At 40.1% G+C, this 21927-nt stretch overlaps 2 protein-coding genes across 5 annotated transcripts in view; one reads left to right on the plus strand and one right to left on the minus strand.

The window, feature by feature from the left end:
- LOC129695626 (thiosulfate sulfurtransferase/rhodanese-like domain-containing protein 2) overlaps positions 1-12329 on the plus strand; it is a 29240-nt gene extending 16911 nt beyond the window's left edge. For both annotated transcript variants that reach the window (XM_055632747.1, XM_055632749.1), the window contains exons 5-9: positions 1694-1799; positions 2103-2218; positions 5739-5897; positions 8003-8141; positions 11677-12329. In XM_055632747.1, the coding sequence (XP_055488722.1) occupies positions 1694-1799; positions 2103-2218; positions 5739-5897; positions 8003-8141; positions 11677-11909 (753 nt within the window). In that variant the 3' untranslated portion in view covers positions 11910-12329. The remainder of the gene's footprint in view (positions 1-1693; positions 1800-2102; positions 2219-5738; positions 5898-8002; positions 8142-11676) is intronic.
- Positions 12330-14189: 1860 nt separating this feature from the next.
- The window catches only part of tmod1 (tropomodulin 1), a 74944-nt gene continuing 67206 nt past the window's right edge, over positions 14190-21927 (minus strand). For all 3 annotated transcript variants that reach the window (XM_055632755.1, XM_055632753.1, XM_055632754.1), the window contains one exon: positions 14190-15496. Coding sequence is in view for 1 of the 3 variants with exons in the window: in XM_055632754.1 (XP_055488729.1) it covers positions 15432-15496 (65 nt within the window). In the remaining 2 variants the exon portion in view is untranslated. The remainder of the gene's footprint in view (positions 15497-21927) is intronic.

Raw genomic sequence — 21927 nt, forward strand, 5'->3', positions numbered from 1 at the left:
GGATTCACGACAAGTCTGGAAATATTTTATGCCGGATACAAGTCATAAAGGGGCTTTACTAACAAGGCAAGATTGTAGGTATTTTAACAAGATTTTAATTAATTAGGACAATAGTAAAATTGTTAGAAGAGAAATGTTTAGACATAGAAAACAAGGTTCTGCAATCTCTACAAGGAGATTCCACGGCAATAAGCATCCATGTTCTTTCAAGCATTTTATGTGGCCTCCCGCATAGGGAAGATTCTTTAGAACATTCTGAAGGGGAGGCTGAGCAGCCAGAAACTGTTGTGCACATTGTCACAAATGACATTGGAAAAAGGATGAGGTCTGGCAGAGTGAATGTAGCGAATTAGGCAAACATTTTAAAAAGCAGGACCTCAAGGATAATGATCTCTGGATTACTCCAGGTGCTAAGTGCTAGTGAGGGTTGAAATAGGAAGATGGGATGAATGTGTGGTTGAGGATTAGGTTTGGGGGGCCAGAGATTGGAATCCCTTCTGGGACCTAGATAGAGCTGTACAAGAGGGGTGAGTTTCACTTGAACTGGAGGTCGGGTTTGCTAATGTACTGGTGGGTTTAAACTAGCTGGTCAGGGAGATTGGGATCCAATATAGTAGTGAGGCAGGTGGGAAACTGGAAGTCAGTGCAGAAAGCAATGACAACAAGTTCTGTAGACAGGACAGACAGGAACATGGCAGTGCGGGAAGATGGTTGCATTAAACTACATTTATTTAAGTGTTCCAGAGTCTAATAACACAAAAGTTCTTGATATCATCAATCGGTGACAAAAGCATAATGGGTATTTCCCAATATCTATATCTTTCATGGTCTTTGTTGAATTTTAAGGGAATATATATAGGCTTCCTGTTCTACAACCTTTAGGATAGTGGTTGAGAGAGGGGTCACACATGAAAATGATCATAGCAAAGATTTTGATGCATCTTGTATTTACAACCTGTCCCATGTGATTTGTATTGGTGATCACCCAAAAATCTTTATGGAAATGAAGTATCTTTGTCACGCCCAATTCAGAATGAATACGATAAACCCTCGATTTAATGACTCTCTCTATAACAGATTTTGAATATAGTGGACTGATCTACCAATGGCTGCCCACGCCACCGCCAGCTTGCGTCGCTTGCAGCGCCGATTGCCCGCGCAATCCTCGGCATGTCCCACCACTTACAGCATCGTCTGCCTGTGCCATCCCCGGCTCGCGCCGTGTCCCCCCGCTGGTTGCCTGCACCACCCCCAGCTCGTGCCAGCAGGTCAGGGCCGGCAACTCACCTGGTTGCTAATCTGAAAGGAAATGAAAGCATCCACGAAAGACTCCAGTGTCCATTTCATTTTTCAGATCACTTTTCCATAAGAGAGATGTTTCCATGTGTTTGCTCAATTCTTTTTAAAATTATTATTGAATTTACTTCCTTGTGAGTACATAACACGTGTTGGGACCATGACACTTAAAAGTCACTGCCCCTTTAATCATTTTGGATTTGTTACCACATGTATGACACAGATTATGTTGCAATCCATGGTTAAGATAACATTTTTGAAATATGTTCTTCGTACTAACATTTTATGCTATGTGACATTTTAATTGATTGTGATCAACGTGAAGTGCATTGATATGCGTAACTATTCACATCTCTGAGCTACACAACAATTCATACGTTAAATATTTGTGGTTAAGCGGAGTGCTGGAGGAACCCACTGTTTTCAAGATCTGCGAGTTGGAGTTTTTAAAGAGGTTGTTCCCATGGGAGTGGATCCTGAAGATATCTCTTATAAAGATGCAGGTAAGCGAAAGAGCATCTAGTGCTGAGTATGAGTTAATTAGAGTAACTAAAATCATGTTCTTTACTTTTTATTTACTAGTTGTAATCTATTATTGACAATTTCTTTTAAATAGCATTTTGGATTCCACTTTATTTTGTATTGGACAGTGTCTTGATTAAATCCGAGTTTTATTTCGCTGAAGCTTGTTTAGTAATTTACTAACCCTGAGTACATTTGACTGAATTAATTTGTGGTAATGTTAGTGTGACATAACTACTGTACTATTTAATTTGTTTTTGGTCATTTTACATATGCTTTTGTAGGAATTCATTTAACTCCAGAGGAATTTCACAAAAAAGTGGAAGCATTGTCCAATAGTGCCCAAGTTCAACAGGACACCATTTTGCTAGATTGCCGGAACTTCTATGAGAGTAAAATAGTGAGTATTTATCCGATTATTTTGCTTTTCCAATCAGTTATTGAGTTTGAAACCTGATATTTTTTCTTATATTGGGTAACCCAATGAGTGGCTAAATCAGATATCTTCAAATATTTGCAAACCACACCATAGGACATGGTGCTGCAAGCAGTGAACAATTTCCACAGAATGTTGATGCTGGTATTCCATATTTCTTTTAGTACTTATAGCTAAGGAACAGTTGTTTTGTTCCCAGCATGGCTCAAGCACATGTCTACTTCAACCATAGTTTGTTCAGGATGACTTAAACATTTTTTTAGCCTGGTTTGGAAAAGCGATTTGAACAATGAAATGTCATTTAAGTTTTAGCATTGGTTCATTTGGTGCAATCGTTATGTAATTGATCTAAAATTTACGAGAGGGCCCACATTCATGTTCTGTTCTGTCTTTGTTGACCGCGAACGTTGATGCAGATATTGTAGATGAATTTGATGAGGATGGTTAGTTTGGAATACACTTAATGTGATCCCCTACTTGAAAATGTGTTTCCGTGGGGAAAAGGAAATGAAAGCCACACATTATCAGTAACAGTATCACAGTGAGGGGCCAGCAATCAACTGGTGTGCAGAGTTGGATGAGGAATATATATTTAAGCAATATGCAGATGATGGAAGCAGTGCAATTGTACTCCAAAGGACTCAACTGTTCAATGAGGAAACTTAACATATGATCTGGCACATCACTGGAGCATGATGATTTAAAAACTAATCGAGACTAATCGAGACATACAACACAAACATGCCACTCAGCCCACTTAATCTGTGCTGACAATCAGTAATCCATTCTACACTGATCATACACTAATCCCATTTTTTTAAATTCTCCTTACATTCTCATCAACGCTTCCCAGATTCTACCACTCATCTACAAGCCAGGGGCAATTTACAGAAGCCAATTAACCTTCCAACCTGCACATATTTGGGATTTTGGCGGAAACCTGCACCCTCACAAAATGTGCAAATTCCACACCGACAGTGTCTGATGTCAATTTTCTGGTGTGTGGCAGCAACTCTACTACCTGCCCCATTGTGCAGTTTTAGAATACCTGTTTCACCATAGGATTCAAGTAGTTATTAAACTACAGAGGGTTAAACTAATTAGGAGTTGTGTTAAAAGTTATCGAACTAATACTTGCCGGTTCAATTGTTTGACCTTTCACCTATACTTTTAGTCAGGGTAATATTTTGCAAACTAATATGATGAGTAAAGCTTGTAAAGCCTTTACAGGAGACCTGTGACGCTCTACAGGGCTGTTTTGAGTTCACAGATTGGGACGCACTCTAGTCCCCATGGAGAGGACATTGATGGACTCATAGACTGAGCTACATAAAGTTATGTGTGGATGATGTTGTCCCTGAGGGGACTCTACACTGTTGCCCCAACAACAAGCTCTGGGTCACCAATGACATAAAGGCCCTTCTCAACCAGAAGAAGAGGGCCTTCAGGAATGATGACAGGAAGGAAGTGAAACAGGTGTAGAAAGATCTGAAGGTGAAACTATAAGACAGGGCAAGGACGACCACAGGAGGAAGCTGGAGCTGAAAGTTCAGCAGAACAACATGAGGGATGTGTGGAGCGGTATGAAGAGTATTATAGGCTACAAGATGATCAGTGGCCTGGGAGGGAAAGCGATCAGGAGAATAAAATAGGAATGACTGGTAAAAGAGGGAATTAAAGTCAAAGCCAGTACAGGAAAAGGGGGAAGGATTAGATTAAGAACGAGAAATAGAAAGGAAAAGTAAGATCAAATTTAGAATCTTCAAAATATGGAATTTATTATGAAAGACCAGGCAGAAAGGTTTGTTAACATAATTATCAGATTGTAAAAAAAAAATGTTTTGGTTTTAAGTTCGAACTCTGACTTACTGTGGCATATTTAAATAAATGGGGACTGAATACGGTTGCAATTGGAGATCATTCCTGTTTATAAATACTGGGACACCCAAGTGATTCAGGACCATGTAACCATATAACAATTACAGCACGGAAACAGGCCCTCAGCCCTACAAGTCCTTGCCGAATAATTTGTTTCCCTTAGTCCCACCTGCCTGCACTCATACCATAACCCTCCATTCCCTTCTAATCCATATGCCTATCCAATTTATTTTTAAATGATACCAACGAACCTGCCTCCACCACTTCCACTGGAAGCTCATTCCACACGGCTACCAAGGACACAACATTTTTTTTTAATTGGATTTCTGTCACTGAAAAGAGGAAGACTTTCATTTCTTTCACATGCTCAGGATAACACTTGTCACTTTTCACAACTGTTAAAACTATAAGCAACTCTAAACTACAGGTGAATCCAGTGTGAAGGCCATTCAGGTTATAGAAATTCGAGCTCTTAAAAATTACAAATCGAGTTCCAAAAATAAAAAATGTGGAATAATATACACTCTCACAGAATTTGGGGGAGTAAATAAAACTTGTTCTTCTTGATTCAAGCACAGTTGATGTGGTTTTGCATAAAAGGAAATTATGATTCGGACCATTTACCAGGACCATTCATCCACCAATTTCTCTCTCCCCACCCCCACCTCCTCATGCCATCATCACATAATATGATCCGTCAGCATCCATAAAGACTCCTCACACCCTTGTAACGGACTGTTCGAACTACTTCCCTCCGGCAGACGTTACAAGGCCTTCTACGCCCGAACCTCCAGACTCAGAAACAGCTTTATTCCCAGAGCTATAGCGGCTCTGAACCGGCCGTGCTGAGTGCCCCCCACCCCCCCTGGACTGTCTCCCTCGGATGGCCACGTCACACCGCTTATTTATTTATTTTACTTTTCTTTTACATCGGTTGGAAGCTGCATACTCAATCTCGTTGTACCGACGTGCAATGACAATAAAATATATTATTATTATTATATGGGGATTACCTGTGTGTAAAGCCATGTAGGTTGATGGTCATTTTAACTAAGGAATATTCATCTAAATGCAGGTGAACTCATTGGTTTTCTTCAAGTGAGACTAGTCTATTTAAATGCATATTGAACAGGTAGACGAGACTGTAATTTAATGTGTCATTGGATAGAATACAGTACTGACAATGTGTCACTTCCTCTGCAACACTCTGGATTGTCAACCAATATTTAGCCATAGGAGACGGCTTGAATGCAATCTCGGATGTGAAAGTGCTTTCAACTGGCCAAAGTTTACTGATGATCTGGTTTGGATGAACCTGGTTTTGGTAGGAACACCGCATTCAGCTTCATGAAACAGGCCACAAATATGAAGTGTGTGCCGAATGTGCATATGCATCCAAGATTAGGATAATTAATCAACATTGCTGTCACTGTACTGTGAACATATAGTATCCAGGGTATTGATTGATGTACCAAATACAGTATTGAATTTTTAAAAATTGGACCATTTGAATGTTAAATGCTTTCTATTGAAAAATGAGAGAATGTACTTGTATTGTAATTCTTGTACTCATTTTAAGATTGCTGAACTATAGTTTTGTGTCCAGGGAAATTTTCAAAACTGCCTTGCTCCCAATATCCGGAAATTCAGCTACTTTCCAGATTACATTGATACAAATTTGGAATGCTTCAAGGGAAAACAAGTCCTGATGTACTGCACAGGAGGAATCCGCTGTGAACGAGGCTCAGCCTATCTGAGGTCAAAGGTGAGATACTTAGAGGAACATAAAGCCTGTTTGATTAATTTCATTGTCGACTGTCAAAATGCAAAAAATATCCTATTGATACGAAATTAAATTATTGAAGTCCAGAGGATTCACAAATTGTATCTATTAAGAAAAATCTAAAGTACTCCCATGGTAATTAGGAGCTTGTAATTCTTAGAGGCGTATATTTTCAATGCTCCCCTCTGGATAATTTTATGATGCTTATCATTTAAACTAAATATAGTTAATGCATAGTTCACATTTATTGGTAAATGTAATTAAGACTGTAAATTTCCCAGTATTAGTCTAAATAGTCCATCCATGGATAATATTCTTGCTATTTAAATGCTATTGGCTTAATTAATACAAAGCAACGATCGCAAAAGCAAATTATTGGACGCTCTCTAGATTATGGCCTGTGAGTTTTGAGCTGTTTATCCAAGGTTATAATTCAACCTATGAAAGTGAAGCAGCTGACATCTAATTGTATTTCTAAGTTGCAACTTAAGTCCTGAGTTACTTAAGTTCCAAGTTACAATGACCTGTTGATGGAGAAAGGGTTATTTTTCATGTTTTTGCTATATTAGTGAGACATGGGATTTAGAATTCTCAAACCCATATCATGAAATATTGTATTCAGAGAAGCGACTGCTATATTCCTGGTCATATGACCAACTCTTTTGGGATGTCTCTTTTGTGGTGAAGGAGTTTGCATCTTACAATCTTGCATAAATAGAAACATAGAAACATAGAAATTAGGTGCAGGAGTAGGCCATTCGGCCCTTCGAGCCTGCACCGCCATTCAATATGATCATGGCTGATCATCCAACTCAGTATCCCGTACCTGCCTTCTCTCCATACCCCCCTGATCCCCTTAGCCACAAGGGCCACATCTAACTCCCTCTTAAATATAGCCAATGAAGTGGCCTCAACTACCCTCTGTGGCAGAGAGTTCCAGAGATTCACCACTCTCTGCGTGAAAAAAGTTCTTCTCATCTCGGTTTTAAAGGATTTCCCCTTTATCCTTAAGCTGTGACCCCTTGTCCTGGACTTCCCTAACATCGGGAACAATCTTCCTGCATCTAGCCTGTCCAACCCCTTAAGAATTTTGTAAGTTTCTATAAGATCCCCTCTCAATCTTCTAAATTCTAGAGAGTATAAACCAAGTCTATCCAGTCTTTCTTCATAAGACAGTCCTGACATCCCAGGAATCAGTCTGGTGAACCGTCTCTGCACTCCCTCTATGGCAATAATGTCCTTCCTCAGATTTGGAGACCAAAACTGTACGCAATACTCCAGGTGTGGTCTCACCAAGACCCTGTACAACTGCAGTAGAACTTCTCTGCTCCTATACTCAAATCCTTTTGCAATGAAAGCTAACATACCATTCGCTTTCTTTACTGCCTGCTGCACCTGCATGCCTACCTTCAATGACTGGTGTACCATGACACCCAGGTCTCGCTGCATCTCCCCCTTTCCCAATCGGCCACCATTCAGATAATAGTCTGCTTTCCTGTTTTGGCCACCAAAATGGATAACCTCACATTTATCCACATTATACTGCATCTGCCAAACATTTGCCTACTCACCCAGCCTATCCAAGTCACCCTGCAGTCTCCTAGCATCCTCCTCACAGCTAACACTGCCCCCCAGCTTAGTGTCATCCGCAAACTTGGAGATATTGCCTTCAATTCCCTCATCCAGATCATTAATATATATTGTAAATAGCTGGGGTCCCAGTACTGAGCCTTGGGGTACCCCACTAGTCACTGCCTTCCATTGTGAAAAGGACCCGTTTACTCCTACTCTTTGCTTCCTGTTTGCCAGCCAGTTCTCTATCCACATCAATACTGAACCCCCAATGCCTTGTGCTTTAAGTTTGTATACTAATTTTTTATGTGGGACCTTGTCGAAAGCCTTCTGGAAGTCCGAATGGTGAAGGAGTTTGCATCTTGTAAGGTATATGACCTTACAGCATTTTTCAAATCAGTCCACCAAACAAAAGTTCAAACATTCTTGCTTTGAAACACATCCCCTACTAATATTTAACATTGATTATATCTTTATTTAATTTGTTTGAAAACTGTATCGTGCTTGCATTTCAGGATGTGTGTAAGGAAGTTTACCAACTCAAAGGTGGCATTCACAAATATCTTGAACAATTCCCAAGTGGATTTTACAAAGGAAAACTATTTGTGTTTGACAATCGCTATGCCATTTCTGTAAACGATGACATAATTTCAGGTGTGTATCTCTGGAGCAGTTAATAGTAAATGGATTGTTTTATCTTTGTCTTTAAGGGAATACGGAACAAAGAGCCACAGTAATAAATTAGAGAAATCACTTTCACTATGCACAGGGAAGTGAAAAATTAGAACTTGTCCCCAAAAGGCAAGAATATTAGATTGTTGAACGTGATCCAGATTTTCTGGATAAGGGTAGCAATAGAGATGTGAACGTGTCTAAAAAGTGGAATGTCATTCGACTTGCGAGCATTCACCTGTTTTATTTGGTTGCCATATTGAATCTGAATATTGTTTTGACTATTACCGTATTTCCCGGCATCCCAGACGCTATTTTTTATTCTTAAAATAAGGCCCGAAAATGTACCTGCATCTTGGAGGCCAAAGGTTAGGCCGAGCAATGCCACTCTCGTAGCGGCGACTCTGCGGTACCTGCCACGCCTTCGACCCTGGAACTGTGGGAAGTGACAGTAAAAGGCAGACATGATCTCTCTCTTGATCTCTCTCATATATGATTTATTTCTCTTGATCTCTCCCATATATGATCTCTCTCTCTCTCTCTCTCTCTCATCTATCTCTCTCTGAGTCTCTGTCTCTCTGTCTCTCTCTCTCTCTCATATCTGTCTCTCTCTCTCTCTCTCTCTCTCTCTCTGTCTCTCTCTCTCTCTCTGATCTTACTGAACCAGGAAGTCCCCATCCCTCAGGCCTGAACCGCACAGCGCATTGTTTGGACAGACGAAGATGGAGGTTCCCCGGTCCTCACATCTTCCTTTCTACTGACTAAACCAAACCCTTGATCCTGTTGATTCACTCAGAATAAAAAGGATTTTGCATTCTGTTTTCTAAAATAGAATGTTTGCAATCCAAACAATCTGTTGCAATCCCATAAGCTAGTATAGAATACTATTTTTCTTTTAGTTCTTGTAAGAATTCTTATGTTACTAATACCGTCTCATCAAATGAGACATGCCTTGCCTAGGTCCATGCTGGGTCAATGCAAAAGCAATCCAACTCATTTCACTCTCTGCCAACTCCACTTTGAATACTGCAATTGAATTTGTCTCCACTACCACACCTGGATCTGCATTCCAGACCATAACCACTAGATAGTCTATTGAAGAAAATGGGGGTGAGGGGTTGCTCCCTCCAACAAATCATTGTCAATTTCAGCAGAGAAAAAGCAGCAATTGGATTAAAAGGAAAGACAACAATTGGGCTGCAAGATGAAGACAGGAGGGTATGGAACTGAGAGTGGTGCACCTGGGATGCCAGATATCACTGTTGAGCCCTCTGGAGACGTTGTGGGCTTATCAATGAAAAGTCAAAGAAGGAGGGTGCCCACCTGATGACCCCGATGACGTACCTACCCTACCCTTCACCACTCCAGTCCCACTGCCAATATCAAGAGTGCCGACCTACTACAGGGATTGAAACATCAAGTCCTATTAGCTCTACTTATCTTTCATAACTTAAGTATTTTGATTTGATTAGATCTCCTTGAAGCTTCCTCTATTCCAAAGGGAACAAGCTAATTTTTTCCAATTTATCCAAAAATCTCTCATGCTTTGAATAATCTAATAAATCTCATCTTCCTCCTCCTAAACATTCAATTTTCTCTGTATGGCACCTAGAATTGGAGACACCTTCCAGCTGTGGCCAATGCAGTGTTTTATATAGGTTCATCATGCCTTTGGTGTTCTTGTAATTTATTTCTCTGAAGCTCAAGATCCTTGGTGATTTTAAACAAAGTTCGCAAACTGGCCTGTCGCTTTCACCAGACTACAGTATACACACAGAGACCTAGATTTCTCCATTTTGGTATCCCATTAAAATTGCGCCTTACGGTTACTTGCCTGTTTCCATTCTTCCTATAACAATATACCACACCACATTTCTCAGCATAAAATTTAATCTGTCACCCAATCACGCCACTGTGCACTTCTCTCCAATATGAGATGGTAATAATAATAATAATAATAAATTTTATTTATGGGCGCCTTTCAAGAGTCTCAAGGACACCGTACAAAAATTTAGCAGGTAGAGGAAAAACATGTAAGGGGAATGAAATAAATAGTAGAGACATGACTAGTACACAAAGTAAAGACAGAATTCAATTCAACACACAATATGAGGCAATTAATGCACAGATGAAAAGGGAGGGGGACGTGGGGCTAAGGATCGGCAGAGGTGAAGAGATGGGTCTTGAGGCGGGTCTGGAAGATGGTGAGGGACACGGAATTGCGGATCAGTTGGGGGAGGGAGTTCCAGAGCCTGGGAGCTGCCCTGGAGAAGGCTCTGTCCCCAAAACTGCGGAGGTTGGACTTGTGGATGAAGAGGAGACCGGCTGATGTGGATCTGAGGGACCGTGAGGGTTGGTAGGGGGAGAGGACGTCAGTGAGATATGGGGGGGCCAGATGGTGGAGGGCTTTGTAGGTGAGGATCAGGATTTTGTAGGTGATCCGGTGGGAAATGGGAAGCCAGTGAAGTTGTTTGAGTGATGTGATGCCAGGATTTGGTGTGGGTGATGAGTCGGGCAGCTGCGTTCTGGACCAGTTGGAGTCGGTTGATGTAGGTGGAGCTGATGCCAAGGAGAAGTGAGTTGCAATAGTCCAGTCGGGAGGGGATGAAGGCATGGATGAGTCTTTCAGTAGCGGGAGGTGTGAGAGAGGGTCTAAGTTTGGCGATGTTGCGGAGATGAAAGAAGGAGGTTTTAATGACATGGCGGATGTGAGGCTCAAGGGAGAGGGTGGAATCAAAGATCACGCCAAGGTTGCGGGCCTGGGAAGGAGGGGAGACAGTGGTGCCGTCGATGGTGAGAGTGGGGTTATTGATTTTGCTGAGTGTGGCTTTGGAGCCTATGAGGAGGAATTCTGTCTTATCGCTGTTGAGTTTGAACAAGATGGTACTCAACGATCAGACAGCATCTGTGGAGGGAAATGGATAGTTGACATTTCGGTTTGGGATCCTTCTTCGGGACTTAATTTCCCTCCACATATGCTGCCTGACCTGCTAAGTGTCTAGCAGCTTGTTTTTTTGCTCAAGTTTCCATTATCTGCAGTCTCTTATGTCGCCTCTGAATCCTGTTAATTAGCCATTGTATCAATGATGCTAGGTCACTTTTATTCCATGACTTCAGTCTTAATGATAAACTTATTGTGAGGTGTTTTATCAAATACCTTTTGGAAGTCAAGCAACTGGCTTTTGCCCCTGTTGTTAGTAAAACCCAATTTGACTTTAACAAGTCCCCACTGGCTTTCTCTAATCAAATAATACTTATCCTTGCAATATTCCACATGGACTCACTTAATTGGAACAAAATTCCCATTGTCTTCTGGGACTTGCATAACCTCCTTCAACATTACTTTCCAAGTTATTCAATCTGTCTCATGAACTTTAATGATTAAGGTATCCAACTGATGCACAATTACTTGACTTCAGCAATTGATTACTTATAATAAGAGTGATGTCACTGTTCAAATTATTCTGTCTTTGTGCCCTAACGCTAATGAAACTAATCCAGTGTTTCTCCTTTCCAGAGTGCAGATATTGTGGTGCCCCTTGGGATGAATACAAACTCTGCAGTACTGCTTCTTGCTGTCAGCTTGTTTTGTCCTGTCTTCTCTGTAGAGAAAAAGGCTTTGTAGCCTGTTGTGCTGTGTGCCAAGAAAAAGGAAAGGCATCATCCGAAACTCCATCACAACCTTTGAGAAAAGAACAATGCGAATGTACTGAGAAGCGGGTGCGAATCCCTGTTGTGCTTCCACATTAGATCCTTTGTTTAAGCTATCCAACATCTCAAAGCCGACAGGGAATAAATCAGATTATTTTTTTAAAGGGTTTTGAATTACTGCAGAATCTTGCACGTTCAGAATGTTCCAAATTTCTTAATAGCCAATTATTTTGACATTTAATTGTCTGCAAAATTCTTTTGATATTCAATTGTCCGCACTGTAACACTGGGAAAACTACAACTAATTTGAATGCAGCAAGATCCCACATTCAGTAAAGAGATAAATAACTAGAACATATGTTTTAAAGATCTGTTTAAGTATAATTACACAAAATAAGTTGGTTTTATGCTAACCCTTTAAAAGGCCTTATTAAAACCTATTAATGTAGGCTTTATCAGCATACTATTTAAGATTTCAGTTTTGTATGATCATGTTTCAATTAAAATGCATTCAAATCATTAACATTTTCTGTTTTTATATTTTCAAATTGCCTGTGTATTCTGAATTACTCTGGCGAATTAAGATTTTGATTTTGTCCGTATTCGTTATCCAAAATCCTATAGACAAATCAATTTATTTCCCATGACTTGGCTCCAAATATGTATTTGCTTCTCCCATGAAAAATTCAGCACTCTAGCAGTTATCAGGTTTTTCATAAATGATGATTCACATGTGCTCACTTCATGTCAATGTGAAATGTTGTTATTGAGACAATCCATATCTACTACAAATAACAGATGTACAAATCTTTATAATGACTGCTATAAAATCTGTTTGTTCCTTTTCCAAAGTTTCCTGGTGTTCGAAAAGAAATGGCATAATTGTGGAATGGAGTGTTCTGCAATCTGTGATATTTCATTGAGTGCACTATAAAGAATAGTTGAATTGCACAATTTCCTTGGTGGTGGTGAGATGAGAAGGTGGAGACATGCAGGAAAGCAGGCCAAATATGTAAGGCAAGGGTTCCCAACCAGCGGGTAAATTTCACCTACCCAGGGGGTAAATTTGTTGATTCTGGATTTGTACATATTTTTTCTCCTTGATTGACGGTTCGGTTCTGGTATACCGGTATCTGTACATCATTAGTTGTTCATAAATAAGTGAAATAACATTGTTATGTGCTATTAAAGTTGCCTGGGTAAACGGGACGAAAAAGGTTGGGAACCCCCGATGCAAGAAGATCACAGATGGATGTCAGAATAATAGCAGATAGACACAAAATGCCAGATGAACTCAGCTGGTCAGGCACCACCATCTCTGGAGAAAATTAGTAGGTGGCATTTCTGGCCAGAACCCTTCTTCAGACTCAGAATAGGGTTGTAAAATAAGGTAATTTTTAATTTCCCTCATTGACTGGATCCATCAAAGTCTTAAAGACTTGGATGGTATGTGTATGGCTTTTAAACGTAAGATGGGGAGTTCTGGGCTAGCTTATTACTTTTGGCATGAAGGGCCAGGAAGGCATTTTAGGGAACTTTGGTTGACAAGGGATATTGAGGATCTGAGATCAAGCAAAAAGGAATAGGATATATTTTTCCAATTGTAGATGATTTGGTGAGAAAGTAGACACAAAAATCTGGAGTAATTCAGCAGGACAGGCAACAACTCTGGAGAGAAGGAATGGGTGACGTTTCGGCTCGAGACCCTTCTTCATACGTTGATGTTGGTGAGACCCCCATTGGAATATTGTGTGCAATTCTGTCACTGACACGAAGGATGTAATTAAGATTGAAAGGTGGAAGAAAAGATTCACTAGGGTGTTAACAGCACAGGAAGATTTGAATTATAAGGAGAGGACAGATAGGCTGGGAGTCTTCGCCCTGCAGTGTAGGGGGTTGAGGAATGATTTTCTAAAGGTAAATAACATCATGCGGGCATACATGGGTGAATGGTCGCAATCTTTTTCACAAGGTAGAGGAGAAAGGTCACAGATGAAAGAGGCAAGATTTAAAGGTGTCCTATGGGGGGAAAATAGAAGTTGGGATGCATGTAGAACAAGCTGTCAGAGGAAGCGATAGATGCAGGTACAACTAGTGTTTAATAGGTACATGAATAGGAATGGATTAGAGCCAAATGCAAGCAAGTGGAACCAATGCAGGTTGGCAACTGGTTTTGCATGGATATTAGGCTGAAAGGCCAGTTTCTGTTATCTACAACTCTGACTGTACTTCAGGATTAATAGTGTGTAAATGGAAGGCACACTCCTGTTTCACAATTCTCAAACCATCCTTTGTTCTGCCACAGTAAATGAACTCTGTGTTCCTGCAAAGACAGGAGGACAGCTGCTGATTCAGCCAGTTCCAGCTACTACAAGATAAACAAAGTGTCACATCTTTTATTGCACAATGGTACAGCAGGAGGATTTATTGTCTTTGTAAAAGCACGTGAGGCTACAAAATGCCCAAAACTAATGTTTTATTTATCATAAAGTGCAACAATCAAACACATCCTTTTTTTGGAAACCACATCAGTAGATTTAAAACAGAGGGTTTTTTTAACTTGCTTTTGGATCATCACAGTTCTGTTCCTCAAACTGCCTGAACATTTTCAATAATTTATTTTCCTTTTCCTTTCGTTATGGAAATAAAAATACTTCATAGTAAATAGAAGCCTGGGTGCTTGTAGGCTGCTCTGTGCAGCTCAGTGGTGCAAAGTTGGAGTTTGTCAATTAATTTGCCAATTAACAATATTTGAAAAATCTTTCAGTTTGAGGAGTTTTAGAACACACTGCATGATTAAAATAAACACAAACTTATTTTGGATTCTCAAATATACTTTGTTTCAGCGAGCAATGGAAAACCAAACAAATTGCAATTTTATTCCATGTCCCATAATAAATTCAAGGCCAGGACATTTGCAGTATAATTAAGGATAGGTGGAGGCTCTCGATGACTCAAAAAGAAGCCAAATGCTTGTATAAATTTCCACGATTTTAAATCTATTTAAATATTTTGATTTACATGTAAAACAATTCATCATCTTGAATTCTTCATAAGTAACACAAATCAATGGGGATGCCTGATTACATGAAAGTTCTGTAAATCTGCAAACATAAGAGTGATACACACAATTTTCAAGCAGTATAATTCTTTTGTCATAATATCAATAAATGAATGAATCGTCCCTTCATGAACAGCAGCTTACTCGAGGTAATTCTCTGGCTTCAAATAAATAAAATGAGTACTTATGCTTCTACAGTAAATATTAGAACAGCAGGCACTTTCATGCATGGGTATACCTGTAGTTTCACTCAATAATCTATTCAGAGATATACACATCAACTAATGAACAGATTTAGAATTGATGATCTTGGTTTATTTGCACAAAGCACTAATTGGATTGAAAAAATAATCTGTAGTACAAGTGCTACTAGTAGTACAAAGCACACAAACCTGTACAAACTACTGCCATTAAACTTCCCGCTACACTTCAATTTGGTACATTATTCCAATGAACAACACTAAAAAGAAATGAAAGGACAACAGAGAACTAACAAGGCACTTCTGGCTGTACGCGAAAACCATCAGCTCTGTTGAGGGCATGAAGTCTTCACAAACAGATTAGACTGTCGTCCGGCACCTGGGGAAGATGGGACCATTGAACCCCTGAAGGCGGCTTTTCCTCACTAAAATAAATCAACAAACCAATGATTAATTTTTGACAAAAACTTGAATTGCAATATACCTATGATGAGAGATATTAAACTTGCACTACCTTTAATTTGCAATTTGTAAACATCACTACATCATCAATTGTGCCTTCATTAACATGTGCCTCTCCCCTAATGGGGCGACAGATGGCGCAATGGGCTAAGTGTTCGGCTGGCGACCAGAAGGTAGCCGGTTCGAATCCCGCTTGGAGGGCATACTGTCGTTGTGTCCTTGGGGCAAGACACTTCACACACCTTTGCCTGTGTGTAAATGTAATGTAGTTATGAGAAGCACTTTGTGGTCAATGCAAGTTGACTAAAAATGTGCTATATAAATAAGATTATTATAAGATTATTATTAATGGGAGGGGTCAAGGAAAGAGTGTTCAAGTCGCAGCCCTGTTTTCACCAATCATTCCACCACCACGCACTAGAAGCGCAAGGCAGACACCATTGTATGCAGATGCAGAGAAGTGTGTTCGGCTCTAGCTGAACAACTTCTAATCTTGTGTGTGGACTTGAGAAGAAGAAGTCCCTAAATCCCTAATGGGAGTTGTACACTAATTCGAATACATCTTAATTTTCCTCAATTTTAAATTTCAACAATCATTCACTCATAGTTTTCCCATGTAACATTTCTTCATCTCGTACTCTTAAACAGAAACTTTTCTGTATAAGTCTTCTAACTAAGTGTACTTTTGCCAATACATTATCAATAAAAAGTAGTTCCCTGAACATATCACCAAACTGAATTATTTAAGAAGGAACTGCAGATGCTGAAAATACGAAGGAGACCCGTCTGAAGAAGGGTCTCGACCTGAAACGTTGCCCATTTCCTTCGCTCCATAGATGCTGCCTCACCCGCTAAGTTTCTCCAGCATTTTTGTCTAAACTGAATTATTTGATCAGAATTCAGGAACACAGTCATGAAATGTTCCAACATTGGTGACTATTGTCCCTTCTATAATTGGCTTCTTCATAATCTTGTGTTTCCATTAGAACTGTTATGATCCAAATTAAAATTGGCAATCTACTCAACCTTTCCTCAGGATATAATCCAACCTACGTTTTCTACATTGTGCCCTTGCCCATCCTTTGCTATTTAAGGGAATGATGTGGGCAATGTAGTGCTGCCATGATTGGTATTGTTGCCTCACAGATCCAGTTACCCGAGTCCATCTCTAATCTCCAGTGTGGAGATCTCCCTCAGACTATTGCATGGCCAAAGGAGCTCCGATTCCCTCCCATATCCTACAAATGTACAGGTACTTAAGTTAATTAGCTGCTGTAAATTTCCCCCACCATCCTCTTGTGGGAGGAATCGAGTGATGTTGAGGGGTTGTTAACTGATATGTATGAAAAAAAATATTGTACAGGAAAGTATGAGGAGGAATTGTTGAGGGGTTGTTAACTGATATGTATGAAAAAAAATATTGTACAGGAAAATAAGAGGAGGAATTGATTTGCTCTGAGAACAGGCATAGACTGAATAGTGGTTTGAATGGGCTTCCACATCGGATGGAAGTATGAATCTGAAAAATTGTACAGAGCACAATGTTATCCCACCAAGGTTCTGTGTAATTGTAGCAATCCTCCTGCCTTGGTACCCCTTCCTTATTGCAATAAATGCCATTATTCCATGTGCCTTGCTAATTACTTGATATACCTACAGCAGAACTGTGTGCCATGTATGAAGACATCCTGATCATGCAGAACACTAGCTTTCATTAATCTCACACCAGTTGAATAATATTCTGCACTTTACCTTTGGTTGAAATTCTTACTTTTTCCCATATTAGGTTCCATCTGCCATCTGATTGACTGCTCAAAACTTGTTGCTGTTTCTTTGCAGATATTTTGTTCACAATAAAATTTGCTACCTATCTTTCTACTGTCAGCAAACTTGGCTACAGTACACTTGGTCCTTTCAAATAAGTTAAAATATATTGTAAATAGTTGAGGTCTCAGCAATTAACCTTCTGGCACTTAATAGACAATAGGTGCAGGAGTAGACCATTTGGCCCTTCGAACCAGCAGCACCATTCAATGTGATCATGGCTAATCATCCCCAATCAGTACCTGATTCCTGCCTTCTCCCCATATCCCCCGACTCCATTATTTTTAAGAGCCCTATCTAGCTCTCTCTTGAAAGCATCCAGAGAACCTGCCTCCACCGCCCCTCTGAGGCAGAGAATTCCACAGACTCACCACTCTCTGTGAGAAAAAGTGCTTCCTCGTCTCTGTTCTAAATGGCTTACTCCTTATTCTTAAACTGTGGCCCCTGGATCTGGACTCCCCCAACATCAGGAACATGTTTCGTTCCTCTAGTGTTTTCAAGCCCTTTACAATCTTGTATGTTTCAATGAGATATCCTCTCATCCTTCTAAACTCCAGAGTGTACAAGCCCAGCTGCTCCATTCTATCAGCATATGACTATCCCACCATCCCGGGAATTAACCTTGTAAACCTACTCTGCACTCCCTCAATAGCAAGAATGTCCTTCCTCAAATTAGGGTACCAAAACTGCACACAATGCTCCAGGTGGTCTCATTAGGGCTCTGTACAACTGCAGAAGGACCTCTTTGCTCCTATATTCGATTCCTCTTGTTATAAAGGCCAACATGCCATTCGCTTTCTTCACTGTCTGCTGTACCTGCATGCTTACTTTCATAGACTGATGTGCAAGGATCCTCAGATCCCATTGTACTTCCCCTTTTCCCATCTTGACGCCATTTAGATAGTAATCTGCCTTCTTGTTTTTGCTACCAAAGTGGATAACCTCACATTTATCCGCATTAAACTTCATCTGCCATGCATCTGCCCACTTCCCCAACCTGTCCAAGTCACCCTGCACTCTCATCGCATCCGCCTCACAGTTCACACTGCCACCCAGCTATGTGTCATCTGCAAATTTACAAATGTTACTTTGAATCCCTTCATCCAAATCATTGACGTATATTGTAAATAGCTGCGGACCCAGCACCGAGCCTTGCGGTACCCCACTAGTCACTGCCTGCCATTCTGAAAGGGACCTGTTAATCCCTACTCTTTTTTTTCTGTCTGCCTGCCACTTCTCTATCCATGTCAGCACTCTACTCCCAATATCTTGTGCCCTAATTTTGCCCCTAATCTCCTATGTGGGACCTTATCAAATGCTTTCTGAAAGTCCAGGTACACTACATCCACTGGCTCTCCCTTGTCCATTTTCCTAGTTACATCTTCAAAAAATTCCAGAAGATTAGTCAAGCATGATTTCCCCTTCGTAAATCCATGCTGACTCGGACCGATCCTGTTACTGCTATCCAAATGTGCGGCTATCTCATCTTTTATATTTGACTACAGCATCTTCCCCACCACTGATGTCAGGCTAACTGGTCTATAATTCTCTGTTTTCTCTCTCCCGCTTTTCTTAAAAAATGGGTTAACATTAGCTACCCTCCAATCCACAGGAACTGATCCTGAGTCTTTAGAACATTGGAAAATTATCACAAATGCATCCACGATTTCTAGAGCCACTTCCTTAAGTACCCTGTACTTCTTTAGTACAGCTTGCTAATCTGAAATTGATCCACTTATTCCAACTCTCAGTTGTCAGTCACCAACACACTTATATACTACTCTCAACACCATGAGTCCTTACTTCATGAAATAATTTTTTTTATATGGCACCTAATCAAATGCTTTTTGGGAATATATGGGGAACAACATAATTACAATTCTCTGGCTACTATTGGCTAGTTGTATAGCCTTTGGTGATAAAATATATAACTAGCCTACAATAGATCTCATTAAATGGAAAATTGAGGAAAGTAAAAAACACTGCTGATGCTGGAATATAAACAAAAATGTTGGAGATATTCAGCAGTTAGGAGGCATTCACAGAGAGAGAGAATCAAGAATTAACGCTCCAGGAAATGACCTTTCATTAGAATTAGGAAAACATGGAAGAGAGGCTTGCTTTAAATTGCAGGTGAAAGTGGGTGGAAATAGGGAAAATAAAGGAAATGTCTTTGATTGGGTGGAGACTAGGAAATACCCAAATGTTAGTGGTACATGTTTTTCACACAGAGAGTGGTGAATCTCTGGAACTCTCTGCCACAGAAGGTAGTTGAGGCCAGTTCATTGGCTATATTTAAGAGGGAGTTAGATGTGGCCCTTGTGGCTAAGGGGATCAGGGGGTATGGAGAGAAGGCAGGTACGGGATACTGAGTTGGATGATCAGCCATGATCATATTGAATGGCGGTGCAGGCTTGAAGGGCCGAATGGCCTACTCCTGCACCTAATTTCTATGTTTCTATAGAAGGGCATTGAAAGTGTATTAATTATAGCCGATTTGTCTGGAGGTAATGGGAATAGGAAATGAAAGGAATAGAGGAAAAAAAGATGTTGGAAATATGAGAAACAGAACACAGAGGTTGCTGGAAGTCGGATTGATCATTAATTATATAACATGTTATATTTATCAGTACCATGTGCACTGTTTATTGCATCCAGCGAGTTTCCCATGAATAAGGAATTTCATTACACCCTGGTGGAAATGACAAAATAACCAGAATCTGGATCTCAAATAAAAGGAAATATCCAGCAAGGTCAAGAAACATTTGTGGAGAGAGAAAAAGAGAACTAACGTTACAGAACGATGGCCTTTCATTAGAACGGCTAGTATTGGCACAAACCAAAACAGTGGGTTATCTGAAATGACTACATTCAATATTGAATCCCAAGGACTGTAAAATGTTTCAACAGAAGATGCGATGCTGTTCCTTGAGCTTTATGTTGTATGTTATTGGAATAGTATAACAGGCAAAAGGCAAAGTGGGTGATGTCGAGTGGGATGGAGAATTAATGTAACAGGCAACTAGAAATCCAGACCGAACAATGACTCTGTTATTGAACTTAAACACTGCTTTATCTTTGCTGTTAATATTTACACTGCCCTTACCCTCACTCCCCTTACCTTTCCTGAGAATCTTTCTCCATCTCAGACGACTGGTTCATAATCAATGTCTATTACAAGCCCACAGATTCCCGCAGCTATCTTTGTTCTGTATCCTCTCCAAGGTCTGGGTGTCATCCTTAAATCATGGTGCCTGGACACAATACTCCGACACTGGTACTTGATACAGGTTTGTCATAACTACCTTGATTTTGTACTTAGTACCTCTAAAGCCCAGAATCCTATATGCTTGTGTAACCCTTTGGATGAAGTTCCAATGAGCTAAACTCCATTGTGTGTCATCTCCAAGAAAAATACAAAAATCACATCATAATACAATACTGCAAAATAGTTGTGTGTTATAAAATGCAGGCATAAAAGTCTTAAGAAATTCATTCCCTGAGTTTAAAAAGCAGCAAATAGTTGGAATTGCAGTATTCTGAAGTGGTAGTTTTGCATGGTACTTGGAAGCAGTCTATAAAAATGACCAAGAACACTTTCAGCCTAATTATGTCCAATTCCTGGCTGTCATACAGATCCCACTTTTAAATTGCTAGTTCTTTACTTACTTGGCATTTTCTCTTGTCAATTTATTTTGCATTCATCTCTAAGTAAATTAAAATTTACTTTTAAAATGATGTTCTGCACACTAAGCAAGTGAGGCTTGTCCATGGATGAGAGCAGACATTTTTGCAACTGGTATCATTGCCAACTGCTCTTTGGTTAGACATTACACAGTTACTTAGTTTTACCCGATCTCCTCTCCTCCTCCTCCTTTAACAGCAACTTCAATCAAAGATCCCCTGTGGGCCACATAAGCCATCTCTTAACTCCAAGTATGGGCAATTTTTTGCTGTATATCTTTCCTTATTAAAGATACACCTATTTCGGCCTTATTGTAAATAGACACAAAAAGCTGGATTAACTCAGCGGGTCAGGCAACATCCCTGGAGAAAAGGAACAAATGACGTTTTGGGTCTTCACCTTTCTTGAGACCTGAAAGGTCTCCTGTTCCTTTTCTCCAGAGATGCTGCCTGACCCGCTGAGTTAATCCAGCTTTTTGTATCTATCTTCGGTATAAACCAGCACCTGCAGTTCCTTCCTAAATATTTGGCCTTTTTGTAATTAGATTCCAGTGAGACATTGGTGAACCAAAACCTGCACATTTTGTAGCTCAGTTTGGTTTCCATGTCACAGACATGAACCAGTCTGCCATCAGTCTATAAAATGTCATTGTCATAGAGCCATAGAATGATACAGTGTGAAAACAGGCCCTTCAGCCCAACTTACCCACATCGGCCAACAAGTCCCAGCTACACTAGTCGGTTTAAACATTTGATACTAGAGCTACCAACATTCAAATCAAAAATGTTAAATAAATGGTCTGTTATCATGTATTTAGGCCTAGTGTGGCATTGACACTTTCCATCTGAATGCATTTAGAATCAAACAGTATTCAAGAATTATTAT

The sequence above is a fragment of the Leucoraja erinacea genome, chromosome 3, assembly GCF_028641065.1.
Source record: "Leucoraja erinacea ecotype New England chromosome 3, Leri_hhj_1, whole genome shotgun sequence".
Taxonomy (NCBI): domain Eukaryota; kingdom Metazoa; phylum Chordata; class Chondrichthyes; order Rajiformes; family Rajidae; genus Leucoraja; species Leucoraja erinaceus.